This window comes from Lactuca saligna, chromosome 8, assembly GCF_052625555.1.
Source record: "Lactuca saligna cultivar CGN05327 chromosome 8, ASM5262555v1, whole genome shotgun sequence".
NCBI lineage: Eukaryota > Viridiplantae > Streptophyta > Magnoliopsida > Asterales > Asteraceae > Lactuca > Lactuca saligna.
In genome coordinates, this window is record NC_136424.1 from 39359143 (window position 1) to 39375930 (window position 16788).

Here is a 16788-nt window from a genome sequence, read left to right on the forward strand (position 1 = left end):
ACCAAGCCGAAGACTTCCTCGACGAAACGCGAAGTATATCAAGGATATAAGATGTCGAGGTTGATGCAGTATTCGATGACTGAGGGTTGGTTTTGAGAAATCATAATGAGGGATCGCTAGTAGGACTATGAATAGTCAGGATGTCCTCGGAATAGTAGGTTAGTAAAGCAGTCAGATAGTAGTAGAGTTTTGTAAGTCTGCGGGGGTAGCCGTAGCATTCACTAGCAGTCAGATAATAGTAGTAGTGTTGTAAGTCTGTGGGGGTAGCAATAGCATTCACTAGCATTCAGATAGTAGTAGTAGTGTTGTAAGTCTACGGGGGTAGCTGTAGCATTCACTAGCAGTCAGATAGTAGTAGTAGTGTTGTAAGTCTACGGGGGTAGCCGTAGCATTCACTAGCAGGCAGGTAGTAGTAGAGTGTTGTAAGTCTGCGGGGGTAGCCGTAGCATTCACTAGCAGTCAGATAGTAGTAGAGTGTTGTAAGTATGCGGGGGTAGCCGTAGCATTCACTAGCAGTCAGATAGTAGTGGAGTGTTGTAAGTCTACGGGGGTGGCCGTAGCATTCACTAGCAGCCAGATATTATTAGAGAGTTGTAAGTCCGCGGGTGTAGCCGTGGCCTTTATCAGATTGGTAGGCAACATGATCGCGTTGTTGGACGCGGGGAAAGCAGTAGTACCCACCAGTTCGAGTGCAGCAGTAAGGATATGGGAATCCACGGGTTGGATTTTGGATTTCCCAAATGGTTCAGTTATGATTAAGTCGGTGATTTGGCAATAGATCGTCACCTCAGGTATGAGATCAGGGAAGCAGTGAACCGCTTGGGTTCGCATATGTTAAGGGTTACCGCTAGTCTGGGAGCCATAATTTTTAGTCTTGGATCTGATGATGTCAGGGTTCGACGTATGGACCCGATCGGTTGGATCGGGAAGGTTGTTAGGGCCGCAGTGACAGGAGAACTAGTGGAAACTAGTTCCAGAGAATGATATCGTTCAGAAGTCGTGGGAGTGACTAAGTAAGGAGTCCTTGGACTCCACAATTGAGTTGGAGCTCGGTGTTGCAGATAACCGACGAATGATTGAAGACCAGGAAGGTCTCGAGATATTTGGGAAGCAGCCATATGGCAGTTTAGTGTTTCAGGCAGTTCAGTGTTTCAGGCAGTTCAGTGTTTCAGGCAGTTCAGTGTTTCAGGCAGTTCAGTGTTTCGGATAGTTGCAGTGTGATGGTCAGTATTAGTATGTGTGTTGGAATGCAAGTGCTGACGGTATAGTTGGTTGATTTGGAAATGGCAAGTCCCTCTCAGCAGGATCAGTTGAGCCTTCTGCCAATTATAAGTGATCTGTAAGGATAGCTAGGCATGTAGCTTTTCTTTCAGGATGGAAGGCTCGAGTTAGTAGGAGTTGAGTAATCAGATGGGAGATAAGCAAGCTGGTTCCAGCAGCATCGTTTCAGTATGAGCGGTAGAGAGGATAGAACAGTTATAGATAATCGACGTATCTTCAGAAGTCGCTGGAAGCAACTAGTAGGTTGCGATGGGGTGTAGGGACAGGTGGGAGTCCGGTAACTTAGATATCGGCAAATTAGTTGGACCAGGGTGGTCTCAGTGCATCCGGTAGGCGGATGAGGGGTAACATAATTTTCAGTCGGAGGAAGTAACGTTAAGGAAATTATGGAAAAGAGAAGAATTCAAAATGTACCAACAGTAGTGACCAACACTGTGAGTGGCTGGAGTGATGGACAAAAGGGTTAAAGTCACTAGGCAGGGTGTTGAGGTGGATTGCAGGTCAGTTGACCATAGAGAACTTCGAGGACGAAGTTTAGTTTAAGTGGGGGAGAGTTGTAACACCCGAAATCAGAAAGGTCAAGAAAGGAAAGGAAAACCCCTAAGTTAAAGAGGGTTGACTCGTCGAGTCCAGGGAGGAACTCGGCGAGTCGGAGCGGGATCCGGGTGTAAAGTAAGTGACCGACTCGGCGAGTCGGCAAGTGGACTCGAAGAGTTTGGTCTGGGTTGGGAAACCCTAATTCCGGTACTTGGTACCCTATTTAAGCATCTTATTATGTTCCCTAGGGCTCATTTGCGGCCCCTATACTCCAGAACCCGAAACCCTAAGCCTCCATTGTTGCTCATTCAAGCTTTCTTGCCATTTTGGGTGATTTGAAGGAAGAAGGAAGAAGGCAACCATTGGGGATTCAAGGGTTGGCAGTAGATCCAGAGTTTATGGGATTTTCCAGAGCATTTAAAGGTAATGAGTCGCTACCTTCACTCTTTTGCATATAGATCAACCTTTATCATGGGATTTGGGGCTTTTAGGGCAAGTTTAAGAACCATTTCGAGTTAGAAGACCAAATTTGAAGTGGCTATTTGAGATCTAAGTGTATCTTGGCCTAGAGAATCATAAAGCATCAGTCTTTGGGTTGATTGTTAAGCCCCTTTGTCTTAAACCCTAGTTTATAGTGTTTTGAGCCTAGATCTCCTTAGCTACATGTAAAGTTTGCCACTCTACGTAAGGAATAGGCTTTAGAAGAGTGGATCTACAGTTTGGAGTCCATGCATGACTCAAAAGCCTCTGAATATATGAAGGACTGAATAGACTCGGCGATTCGTTCGAGTGGACTCGACGAGTCCTTCGAGTGGACTCGACGAGTAGTATGAAGATGGAGATGAACTCGACGAGTTGGATGAACAACTCGGCGAGTCTGTTGAAGATTGCCTTGGACTCGGCGAGTCTGTTCTTGGACTCAGCGAGTCAAGTCGCGAAACCCCAAACCCTTCGAGTTAAGACTAGGATCAGTGAGTTGAGTGGGGACTCAGTGAGATGGTCAGGACAGGACTCGGAAATCGGTAGACTCGGCGATTCAGGGGCTGAATCGAAGAGTCGAGTCGCGAATGAAAGGATTCTGAGCGTATGAACTCGGCGAGTCAGTAGGCAGACTCGACGAGTAGGGTTGACCTGGAAGGTTGACTTTGACCAGGACTTTGACTTTGACTAGGACTTTGACTTTAACTAGGACTTTGACTTTGACAAGAGTGGACTTAGTTGACTTTCAGAGGACAATTAGACTGAGTGTTATATTTGGTATTAGTAGATCGGGGAGTTTTTGGAGCAGTAATTCGAGAGTGTCTGATAGCAATCAGAAGGGTATCAGCAAAAACTTCAGCAGTGCAGGTGAGTTTCCTTCCAGTAGGAACGGGTCTAAGGCCACAATGCCATCCCGTTTAGTAGTAGTAGTTTCCGGACTTCGGTCCGATGCAGTATTTAGTATGTTTGATGCCTTTGTGGTTCAGACAGGATTTATGTGTTATGTGTTCCGGGCTACGACCCGATGCATTATGCAGTATATGTGTTCATGCTAGTTGATGTGTTTATGCCATGCTATTAGGGTTGTAAACGAACCAAACGAACACGAACAAGGTCTTGTTCATGTTCGTTTGTTTAAGTTAGCCGAACAACAAACGAACACGAACGGATAAACGAACGAGATTTTCTTGTTCATGTTTGTTCGTTTAACAAATTACTTTGTTCATGTTCGTTCATTTATGTTCGTGAACATGCTAAACGAACAAACATAAACGAAAAAAGATAAAAAAAAACACACACACACACAGAATTGAACATATATGAACATAAATGAACATATATATAGCAATATAATAAAAAATAATTGAATATAGATGAATATAAATAAACTTAAACGAACAAACATAAACGAACGTAAATGAACATCATAAACGAACGTTCACGAACATAAATGAACGAACGAGACCATTTTTCATGTTCGTTCATTTAACTAAACGAACGATAATTTTTGTTCATGTTCGTTCATTTATTAAATAAACGAACATAAACGAACTTCCCGCCGAACAGTTCACGAACGGTTCGCCGAACGTTCAGTTCATTTACAACCCTACATGCTATGTTCAGTCAGTTCCGGACTTCGGTCCGATGCAGTTAGTTCCAGACTTCAGTCCAATGCAGGGGACAAGGTCCCAGACAGATCCGGACTTCGGTCCGATGCAGTAGTTCCGGACTTCGGTCCGATGCAGGGGACAAGGTCCCAGTCAGTTCCGGACTTCGGTACGATGCAGTTTCCGGACTTCGGTCCGATGCAAAGGGCAAGGCCCTGGTCAGTTCCGGACTCTGGTTTGATGCAGTGGGCAAGGCTAGTATGTGCTTTATATGTTTGTATGGTATGTGGTAGTTTGGGGGAGCTCATTAAGATTCGTGCTTACGGTTTTAGTTTTTGGTTTCAGGTACTCGGTTTTCAAAGGAGGAGCTCAGAGAGGTTGCAGTGCACACACCATAGTCAGTTAGCCTGGAATATTTTACTTTGATAATAAGTTATGTTTGAAATTAATACTATGGAATTATGTTATGACTTATGATACGGTTTTTATAAATGTGGTTTTAGTAATGTTTTAAAAGAAAATTTTTTGTCGTGAAAATTGGGTCGTTACAATAACTTTCTATATTGAAACAATATTTAACTTACAACTTTGCAAACTTGTAACCTTTGTTTCCTATAAATAGTATTACAACCTTGCAATACTTAGTATAATAGTTGTGCTCCCACTAGCTTAACAATTATACTCTTTCTAGCATAACAATTTTGATTACTTTAACACAACCCTTATGCTCCCACTAGCCTTGACATGTACCCAAAAATCAGCTGGACTAATTGACTTTCATACCAAAGTTCATATTTCTGATACGTGGTGCTTCAATAAGTCTCTTCCTAGACTTATCAAGCTCATACAACTTCTATATTAAATAGCACAGGTGTGTGTTTAAACCTTTCAAAAACTTATAGCAATAAGTACTGAATGTTGAAACTATTGTCATTTTCTCACAATCTGAACTATGAAAAGGGATGTCATAATCATACTCGAATTTGAGAACGTAATTATCACAATTGCTAACCCTGATCCTTTAAAATCTACTTAGTGAAAGCATCCTCACAATCATTTTCATGAAGTGGATAGAAAAATATTTTCACTTAAATTTTATAGTGTATATGTTTCCATCCATATAAATCTGTCATTTCCAACCACTATCTCATGACAAGGTCTATGAAAAATTTAAACTCATATGGATTGAACTTGTTTAATCTTAATTTCTTTCCATCTGGTAGCACAAGGGCCTACCATTGCTTCCAGTTTGTAGATCAAGGTACATTGCCTTATGCAATCAAATGAGAACTCATAGAACTCACATGCATATCTAACTTAACTGGAATGGGCCTATAAATAAAAATATGTTAATCATGATAGGTTGCAAACCTCAGATCATGTGGTAGTAATAACTAAAAGATTTATAAGATTCTCTTGTCAAGGAACATTTCTTGACGACCATTAAGACTCCCACTGTTATCTTGACATATAAGATTCTATTGTTAAGGAACATTTCTTGACAACCATATATTCAAGAGTGTGAGATCTTATCAAGACAACACTTCATGTAATTGGTCTTAGTTGGTCTTTGTTTTATCCAAAACATCACAACTACCAATTTTTCAAATGTGCAAAAGTAAAACATTTCTAATCCATGTGTCATGATGTGTTACAAACCTACTTATAACTTGTAACTCAAGGCATAACTTAATGCAACTAGATTATGACTTATAATCTCGATTTTGGAAGGAGTTGTGATTCATCTTATTGATTTAACCATTTCTACAATTTATGATCCCTCTTCTTAGCAATGCAAGTGCACTAAGGTGTCCTTAGATGATAAATTGTGACATTGCCTTCCATAATCATTAGGATGATCATACAACATGATACTAAAGTTCTCTCATTTCCTCTTTCAGATTGGAGAAACTTTTATCTTTCTGCATAATTTGATTCTGGTTATTCATTATGCTATAGATTGAAACCTTTCAAGGTATCAAAATTATACTTAATCTTGTAAGCATAATCATATTTACTGATCTTTCAGTAAATCATGACGAATAGACTTTATCGTCCTTTGTGGTGGATCTGACCAGTTCACATCAATGTGTACAAGATCCTTTTATCTTTCACTTGACTTATATACTTATGTAAACAAGGAATTAGTCCCAATTTTCCTAAGTATCAAGATTTTCATACATCTTATAATTCAAATAATATTATTCCAAGTTTCTGTCCATAGAAACTTGGGTGATGAGAATCTTTCCTTACTTAAAAAATTACGACATTACCACAATCGATATACACAAGAATCAAACAACTTTCAATATTGCTATCAATAGAAACATATAAACAACAATTTTCACTAATGTCATTACAAGGAAACATAAAATAAGATAAAATCAATTTTTTCTTTATTTATAAAATTGTGGAAAAAACTTGTCCTTACGATGAAAATACATATGAAAACTATGTTTCTAAAAATTCCTAAGCAGTCTATCACAACTCCTAAGCATCAGCTCAAAAAATCTGATCATCGAACCATGCAATCGAAATCCATCCTTTCACGATTAGACTCAACTTACTCTTCCTTTAAGTTTCCTTTCTTTTATTCGATCCTACAAAACATCAAAATGCAATCTTATCACATAATGTCTTAAGAATCTATAAATACGATCTTAATAGAGTTAGACAGTGAACTTACCTGAAGTAGAGTCATACATTTTGACTTTACCATCCTTGCGATCCTTCAGGTAGATACGACAACTTTGCATCTGAATCCTCTTCTCTTGGCAATAGAAACATATGGACTCTCTAGGAATCATACAAGGGACTATATCATAATTTTCCTTTCTCTTATGATCAACCTTTTCGACCATGGCAGATTTCTTTCCCTTAGGAGAAGAAATCCTTTCTGGATTATCGTTGTCATTGCCTATGTCCATGGTAATTTGGGAAGTAGATCTTCCAAGCAAATTTGCTTTACCAGTGCGCCAAATCATTGTTGATTCAACATCAATTAGCAAATATGTCAGACCAATGAGGGTTACGTCGTGGTCTGTCATATAATAATCTTTTACGAACTCACTATACGATTCAGGAAGTAACTGAAGAACCAATTCAACAGTCATCTTCCTTAGGTAAACGACACCCAACATCCCCAGCCTGTCAATGTGTGACTTCGTCTCCAAGACGTGTGCACACACATAACTTCCATCTTTGTGCTTACATGCCAATAGGGCTTGACTAACCTTGAACTTTTTGTCACAACTAGCATTTTATCTAGGAAATTCTATTTCCGTGTAGCCATTCAGATATTATAAAACATATACTCTAAGTAAATCTCAATAAATGCTCATCAAGATTCACTATTTATGTTCATCAAAGAGTCTAAAAACCCTAAAAATCCCGGTTCGAGTCCATATTGGACTAGGATTTCCTTATTGGGCCTAATGGACCAATAAGCACCTAATTCAACTTTATTGGACTTAGAAGCCCAAATTGGATCCTAATTGGACCCGATTCATAAATATAAAACATTTCAAACCATTTGGGTCTAGAATGATTCATTCTAACCCTAATGGGCCTTATTGGGCCATAACTAATCAAATTAACCTTAGTGAGCCATAAGCGCATTCTTTTATTCTATTTGGGGCGTGAATGCTTCCAAGGGCCCAATGGGCCAAAAAAAATTTATGTTTTGGATCCAAGATCCTAACTAAAGTTAATGGGCCCAACCTACTCCACCCTTTCTTCTTAGCCCAAAATCCCGGCCCATGTGTAAAAAAAAGGAAAATAAGAGATTTAGGGGGGGTTGACTTTGGAGGTGCCACCTCCATTTTGTTCATCACGTATCCATGCAAAGACCACCATGCAACCAAGCTAGTCACCTCACCTCTCTCTCTCCCCTCTCATTTTCTACTCACGGCCGAGAGCCTAACACACACACACACACACACATTACACCAAATTCTCTCCATTACTCTCAAGAATCATTCATCTCCTTCCTCCCAAATTCTCAAGGATTTGCTTGGGTTTCAAGAGGATTTTCACAAGATAATCATCATTTCTTGGTAAGTCTTTACACATCCAAGCTTTATAACTCCATTTTCATGATAGATCACTCTTTTAAGCAAATTTTTTGGTGATCATACTCGTAGAAATCTTCGTAAGTTCAAGATCTACTCAAGGGAGTTGCTAGGGCCGAAATTCACTTCATCTCTTCCCACTTCTTCTTCAAAAGCTGAAACATGAAGCAAAAGGTGAGTTCATACCCCCTTATTTTCGGTTTTCATATGATTTTTGGGGGAGAATACAAGAAAATTGTGTAGATCTATGTGTTATATGCATGTTTTGTGTGAATTCTTAGTTATTTGGCATGAATACATTAGATCTTGGCAAATATTGAAATTTTGAGTAACATTGAGCAAAGATCTTGGCAATTGGGCCCTAAGGGCCCAATTAAGTGCATATTGAGCCCAATGTTTTCCATGACATGTTTACTGGGCCTTGCGACCCACCTACATGTTAATTTGAGCCTAAGTTATGGATTACATGTTTATTGGACCTTTGTGGCCCATTTACATGCCTATTGGGCCTAAATTACCCTTTTATTATGTTATTGGTCCTTGTGGCCCATTTACATGTTAATTGGGCTTGGAATGAAAATTCACATACTTTGTAGATTGTAAATATACCTCTACATAGTGTATGAATTGGTATACTTACCTTTGGAATGGAAAAATCTATAACCTACGCGTAAAACATTAAACATGGGGAAAATCTTATCAAACGAGAAATATTGAGAATCTAAAGAGACTTGTCGGTGGGCACATCTGAGTCTACAATCATAGCCTGTAGTTATAATCAGAGTTTCCTGGATGGAAAGTGGGAGTTTGTGTATAGATCTGTACGGGGTGACCCCTCACGCCTTAGTTGTTCGCTACAGCTAGACTAGACGAGTCTAGGGTGACAACATCCTTAGCAAGACGGGCGTTTGGAAAAATGACAAGACGGGCGACTTAGTCATTGTCATGCATGGTTATAATGGCTCATGTAGGGATTCAACACCATTTAAACACATAGAAGATAAATTCTTTAATTGTGTCAATATGAAACAACTTAATCAACGATACGAGAACCTAAACATTGTTATAAGACAGAAAACATCGGATTTTTTGGGAAAAATGTTCTTATACATTTATCATTTATTCACGATACAATAAATTTAAACAATACTCATATAAGTTACAACTATGAAATTCACACATGCACCAAAGAGCTAATGGCCCAACGGTATGGAGTGACCATCTCATATAAGAGGTCTCGTGTTCAAATCTCGGTGGAGACATAGGTGGTTATTTAGGACTAGATTAGTTAATTTGCCATTTCAAAAAAAAAACACACATGCATTTATACTTGATTTTCACATCATTTTCAGTCATTATACAGAAAATATCGGATTTTCTGGGTTCTTACGAAAGATATAAAGACTTTTATTCAACTATACTTATGAACTCACCAACATTATAGATGTTGACCGTTTTCAAAATAACTTGTATTCTCAGGTAATCATTAAGCTGGAAGATTTGCAAGTGTGTATGGTTTTGTTTATGTAACATCACGTATCATGCTTTTAACAGTTAGAACTTATGTATTTTTAACAATGTACTTGCTGTAAACAATGATGGTTGTATTATGTGATGTTGGTGATGAATGTGTTATGTTTCATGTATATTCATTGTGATGATTATTCAATTGTTAGTCACACGAGCCCCCGGACGTTTTCGCCGTCTGGTTCGGGGGTGTGACACTTTTCACGTGGACGAAAAGTGTGTCATGGAGAATCACTGGAGGAGGTGGAGGAAGTGAAGTATGATTTCTAGTTTAATACACGACAAAGGGATTGATCTTTCACCTCGATCGACACGTGAAATATCATCTTCATGTGGAAAGCTTTTTCTAAAAGGATAAGGATGACCATAGTTGTCAGAACTAGACATCTACAAAAGAGAGAAATTCAAGTAAGTTGATTTAATCCATAATATAGCACCCAAATGAAATATTAAGGCTAGGAACCTACACAATAATTCACAATTCAAAATAGGGATGCCGTAATCTAAATTGAAAATTATTTGAAGGTAGGTAAATGACGATTTGCCAATTCCACTATGAAAACAAAATTTAAGCTAATTGCGTTTTAGATGAAACTCCTAGATCTTTTGAGATTAATTGAAATTTTCAATGGCTTGTTTAATCTCGATTATGGTCTTCAAGTTTGTGACTGGGATACCGATGATCACAAACAAGGTGTGAATAACCATGCAAATTAGCTTGGTACTCTCGATGACATTTATCACCTAATCAATGTGCCAGTTAACCATACACGCTCCATTGATTTATGATAATTAACGAGCTACCCATTGCCATCATTTATTAGTCCGAGATAGTGTGTCGATTAACCACACACACTCCACTAATGACCAATAAGGTGCAATGTGCAATTTCATGGATTACCACAAAATTCACATATAAAAACATTCAGCTACTTTATATATTCATTATACTTATAATGAGGTGTCCTATCAAACTCGTTCGACTAACGACCCTCCACTAGTCAAGGGTGCGGTGGATAAGAGTGTATACCAAATGGCGGTCATTTTACAGGCCCCTTCCTTAAACACCCCTTATAGACCAGCTTCATGAATGAAGTCCACTAACGGTAAGACTGACTTTACTCTTATACATATAATATATCAGACTTTTAATTTTATATGGTATAAGGGTGTATTTTATACATTTAAAATACTAGATGGTTTAATCTATCAATAAATTAGACTTTTAATTTAATTAAATTCAAACCATATTATTATGGATTTATTAATTCTCTCTTTTAATTAAACATTTAATTAATTTAATAAAGTCCATAAGGATGTATTTCAAACTATTCAAAATACCAAGTTTCTAAATTTAAGATTTCAAAATTAAAGTTATTTAATCAAAAATTAAAGTATAAAACCATGAGGTGCACCTTTGAAACTTTTCAAAATATTAGGGTTTAACTATTTAAATTTCCAAAAACTAAAACTTTTAATTTCAAATTTAAACTATAAAACCAAAATGGTGTAATTTAAAACTTTTTCAAAATTACTAGGTTAAATATATGAATGAAAATAAACTAATATTATCCATATTTAACCATATCTTCAATTTTGATAAGGATATCAAGTTACCAATCAGAAAAATTGATTTTAGGCAATAAAAACGAGTTATGGTAATTATCAAAATCAAAAACTCATCTAAAAACCGAAATTTTAGCTGACAGACGAGTCAACTCGTCGAGTTGGGCAATGAACTCGCCGAGTTCACCCAGCTCCTCGATTCCATACATGAACTCGTCGAGTTCACTGTCCAGACAACAAAATTCGACTTTTTTCTACTTTGGCCAAATCAGTATAACATTATATTCAATTGAAAAACGACCTAGGCTCTGATACCACTGATGGGTTTTGAACATTACAATATTCCTATCGTGTACATGCAACCCTAATGCTTTGGATCTAGGTTTTTCTCTATTAAACATGCAAATTGAATACCAAAACATAGAACCCAAAGAATAGCATACAATAATCAAAATTCATAGGAAATTCGGGTTAAAACATTACCTTTCTTGTTATGTAGCAATAACAAGTATAATCCTTCTTGATCTTGACTTCTGAAAGACTAGTTCCCTAAGTGTTGCACCTCTAATGGAGTCACAAACACCCAATGCAACAAGATAACTTGGAGAGGGAAGGAAAATCGGCTAGGGTTCTCTAAAACTCATAGGGGCCGGAAATCCTTATGTTATGAGGGTTTATATGGTTGAGGCTATTAGGGTTTTCAGGTGGAAACCCTAATTTACTTGCTTAGGCCTTAAGCAATCCATGGACCCCCATATGACTGGCCTTGGACGAAAATTCTATGGGCTTCCTATAGATTTTCGTCCACCCCATTATCAATAAGATCCATTAGCCCAAAGTACAACTATTACTGATTTACATTCAGCCCCTCCAGTATTAATCAGTTCCTTTAATCCCCAAATTAATTTCTGATTAATCACCAATTAATAATATGATTTCCATGTAATATATTAATTAATAAAACCATTATGAGTACCAATTTATTATTCATATAATAAATCCTACTCTCTTTTCTCTTCTCATCCTATCAAGTTGCATGGGTGAAGGCAACCCAAAAGGACCATGCTCATAATCAAATCAAGTACAAATAAAAAATAGTTATGGGCTTAGACACCTAATCCAACAGCAAGATTATACACGTGAGCCAACTCAGCTAAACCTATATCTAGACCTCTGGGCTGGTTCAATTTCTCAATCCAAAACAAGACTCTCCAGACAATGGGTATTGCCTGAATGTAAGAAGTTTGAGTGATTTCGAAGAACTTGGAAATAATCCTGAAAAAGGGATATTTCAAACCTAAGCCAAAGGGATATCCAAGAAAGCAGACCCAAGACAAAGAAGCTAAATCAGGTTGGAGTTTCGGATCGTAGGGTTTGAAGACAACTTCGTTAGAATAAGCACCAATTGTTTTCAACAACTCGATATCATCATCATCGAAAGAACATATCTCATTGTAGGATAAGATCCTCTATTCGATGAAATCATCCCCAGAGGATGCGAGGATATCCTTGAGAGATACAATTATTTTCTTGCCCATCGTTAGTGAAAAAGAAAAGTACAAGAAAAGTAAGGAGAAAAGGAGAGAAATGTACCTTCAAAAGTGAATGAATAAGAGCTTAAAGATGCATAGAGGAGTAGCCCTAATCGATTGCCTTTATTTAAGCTAACGACTGAAGAAAGAGAAAGATTGATAGACCGATTATGATGACTCTAGAATGGATAAATCCTATCCGTTAGGGATTAAATTCAAAATTTTACCATTCTCTCTCTCTCTCTCTCTCTCTCTCTCTCTTCGTTTAATTATTCACTTTAAGGTATTCCTTTATTATTATCGAAACTAACTCACTTATTTTCAGGAATAACTTGGGGGGCAATTGTTAGGGCTACGATCCTGAAACTGCTATAGGATCCTCAAGTCTAAGGATCCTCAAAAGCTCAAGATCCTCAAACCTTAGGATCCCAAATATACTTCAAGATCCTAACTAATATATATATATATATATATATATATATATATATTAATAATAATAATAATAATAATAATAATAATAATAATAATAATAATAATGGACATATATTCTTTTGTCTTTCTCACATGTGCAAAAATAACTAGTCAAAGTCATATACTCAACGAATAGTCATCACAACTATACAAAAGACCCGGAGGACTAAGTCAAGCAAACGACTATAAGTAATCTCGGAGGATCCCAAAATTCTCAGAGTTCTAGTTGTTAGGGTTTGACTATATAAAACACTTGTAATCATCACACTACACACGATTTTCTGGCATAATATTATCACTTGTACTCATACTCATTCCATTTTCTCTGTAATTTTCATTTCAATTAATAAAAACATCAAGACATGTAATCATTATCACTTCATAGGGCTTTATATTGGAGATCCTAATAAGGATCAATGGTTTTCCTTGTAAACGATTTGGTGTTGCTTTGATTCATTTTACTTATTTGATTTACATTTAACATCATGACCTCTCATACACTTTGGTCTATTTTAGTTCAATTATTTTTTATCCAAAACAATTGCTAACATAAAAAAACACATGTGGAAGGGGTCATACATAATGAAATGCATAAATAAATATATATACATAAATATGTTTATACATATAAAAAGAAATTGTTAAATTATATCATAAGAATGTCCAACCTTAAGTTAAGGCCCATTACATATGAAATCAATCGAGGAGCACTAATAGTATTCTATCATGATTGGAACATTAGAAACATTACACTTCAATCATCAAGGTCCTATCATAAATAACATACCATACATACATAAATACATACATACCTACATGTATGCATGCATACATACATACATACATACATACATACATACGTATAAAAATCATTTTACAATTAATTCCTATTAAAATAGTATGAACCATACACATCACAAGATTATCATTTTCTTTTATATGGTATCATAAGAAGTTATTAATGTTATAACATTTATAGTTTATACTTTATACTCAAACTTGGAGGATTGAAACGTATTTGTATGATAAATTTGGACTAAAGTGTGATTTTCCCCATTTTCAGTCCAAACCCTATCAGCATTTAGCCGCCTCTTTTCTCGCTCTCGGTTGGAAATTCTTCTCTTCATTTCTCCGGTCATTTACTTTGGCAAAAATGCAGTCTGCAGCCGTCGCTCAGCGCCACTTCCTCGATGGTGGCGCCGCCGCCTCCTCCTTCCCCCTTTCCCATTTCAAACATACTCCTTCTACGGCCAGCCCATTCTCAGTTCGTATGTCACTACGCGAGGACGCCCCATCCCTTGCCGTCGTCGGCGTCACCGGTGCCGTCGGCCAGGAATTTCTCTCCGTCCTCTCCGACCGTTCCTTCCCCTACCGATCCATAAAGATGCTTGCTAGCAAACGCTCCGCCGGAAAGAAATACACCTTTGAAGACAATGAATATGTAGTCGAGGAGTTAACCGCTGACAGCTTTAAAGACGTTGACATTGCGTTGTTCAGCGCCGGTGGTTCAATTAGCAAGGAGTTTGGACCTATTGCTGCGAATTGTGGATCGGTTGTGGTGGATAATAGCTCTGCTTTTCGTATGGACGACGGCGTTCCATTGGTGATTCCTGAAGTCAACCCGGATGCAATGGCGCATATTAAACTAGGGTCTGGTAAAGGGGCTTTGATTGCAAATCCTAATTGCTCTACCATTATATGCTTGATGGCTGCCACTCCTCTTCATCGACGAGCAAAGGTTAGCAATTTCACTGGTTCTTCAACAGTTGTATCCCAATCAACATCGCCATGCTTTTTTTCAACTACACGATTATTGCAGGTATTGCGTATGGTTGTTAGCACATACCAGGCTGCTAGTGGTGCTGGTGCTGCGGCCATGGAAGAGCTTGAACTGCAGACTCGTGAGGTTCTTCTCTTGCATATCTTTTATCCTATAAGTTATACCAAGTGTCGTGGATTTGATTTCTCTTTTCTGAAATGAAGGTGCTCGAAGGAAAACGACCCACTTGCAAAATCTTCAAACAGCAGTATGCTTTCAATCTATTCTCACACAACGCACCAGTTCTCCCAAATGGATACAACGAGGAAGAAATGAAATTAGTCAAAGAAACAAGAAAAATCTGGGTAAGTCTTGTTTTTCATATCCCTTAAAGCATATGTCAATTCGCCATTTTTGCTAAACGTGGAGTTTTGATTTACACCATATAGAATGATAAAGACATCAAAGTAACAGCCACTTGTATACGAGTTCCTGTGATGCGTGCACATGCTGAAAGTGTCAACCTTCAATTCGCAAGCCCCCTTGATGAGGTATTTCTGTTTATGATCATAATTCATTATCATATAAAAAATAAATAAATAAATAAAACTAAAAAGATAATTCCTGTTATATTTCTAGAATGAAGCAAGAGATATTTTGAAGAAAGCTCCTGGTGTAGTTGTGATTGATGATAGAGCTAGCAATCACTTCCCTACTCCTTTGGAAGTTTCCAATAAAGATGATGTTGCAGTGGGCAGAATCCGTAGGGATGAGTCTCAAGATGGAAATTATGGGTTTGTAAATTTTCAACATTTGATTTTTTTTTATTTGTTTATTTATGTCTTAGATTGTAATTGTTGTATTTTTGTTAAAAAAAAGGTTGGATATTTTTGTTTGTGGGGATCAAATACGTAAGGGGGCTGCTCTGAATGCTGTTCAGATTGCAGAGTTATTGCTATAAACCAATAGATGCTTCCTTTATCCAGGTTTGATTTTTCATTACCTTCACTCATTCCATACTCTATATTTTATTGTAATTTTGTTGTTCTGTTTCAGGTAACTTAAGATGAAAAATTGTTAAAGGAGACACAAATAAGATGTTGATTTTGGTTTTTTGAAGAGAGATGGATAGATTCTTTTGAATATGTTGTCACCACTTTGCGATTAGTTTACATGCATGTTCCTTTATTGCAAGTTTTGATGTAGATTTAAGTTAGTTGAAGATGTGGAGTTGGGGTTAAGAGGATTATGAATAAAGTGGTGTTGTGATGAGATTGTATAATTGCTGTTTTTCATTGGTCATGGATCATTTGTGTTGTTAAATTTTGGTACTTTTATCGAGTTGTTTATGACTTGTTTGTGCATAGTATTTGAGTTGAGGAATTGGGTAATTGTCAAGCTTTGCCTTAGCGAGGCATGTTTATCTATGGCTTTGTTTGGCAAAACTGACTGGTAGCTGGAAACTGTAGTTTTTGTTTGTTTAGATGTGGTCTATAAAAGTAGCTATAAGTTTTCGAAATATGTTAAATTACATAAAAACTAAAACCTAAATGCTCTGAAAGGTTTCGAAATATGTTAAATTACATAAAAACTAAAACCAAAATGCTCTAAAAGGTTTGTTGACAAATACAGTATATATGGTAATAACCATTTGGCCAATAAGTTATATGGGACTTAATAAATCATTTAAATTGGTTGAAGGGAACACGACATAGAAGGGTAACAAATTTTTTTGTGAAAAATACCATTATAATTTTTTTTTTCAAATATTACCATTAAGCATTGTATTTTGGAAAACTCATCAAATTATAACGTTGTAATTTATTAAGTTTAATGTTAATATATTCAAAAAATTAAGTTTAGTGGTCTTTTTATGTACAAAGAGCAAAGTTTTACCCTCCTAAGATATTTCATTGCCACGTGACATCCGTGTAACCTCTTCCCTTTTCTTGTTTGTA

The 16788-nt window shown here is 37.1% G+C and overlaps 1 protein-coding gene across 1 annotated transcript; it reads left to right on the forward strand.

The window, feature by feature from the left end:
* Positions 1–14167: 14167 nt before the first annotated feature.
* Positions 14168–16194, forward strand: LOC145011919 (semialdehyde dehydrogenase family protein). Its single transcript, XM_078970665.1, has 7 exons — positions 14168–14809; positions 14891–14977; positions 15055–15195; positions 15280–15381; positions 15470–15624; positions 15710–15816; positions 15887–16194. Exons 1-6 carry the CDS (start codon positions 14225–14227, stop codon positions 15789–15791), a joined length of 1152 nt encoding a protein of 383 aa, XP_078826791.1. The 5' UTR covers positions 14168–14224; the 3' UTR covers positions 15792–15816; positions 15887–16194.
* Positions 16195–16788: the final 594 nt, after the last annotated feature.

Excerpts from the sequence above, each read along its gene's own strand:
- LOC145011919 (XM_078970665.1), top strand. The coding sequence starts at position 14,225 with ATGCAGTCTGCAGCCGTCGCTCAGCGCCACTTCCTCGATGGTGGCGCC. Across the intron at positions 14,978-15,054 it reads TTGAACTGCAGACTCGTGAG|GTGCTCGAAGGAAAACGACC; the intron begins GTTCTTCTCTTG and ends TCTGAAATGAAG. Across the intron at positions 15,196-15,279 it reads AAGAAACAAGAAAAATCTGG|AATGATAAAGACATCAAAGT; the intron begins GTAAGTCTTGTT and ends TACACCATATAG.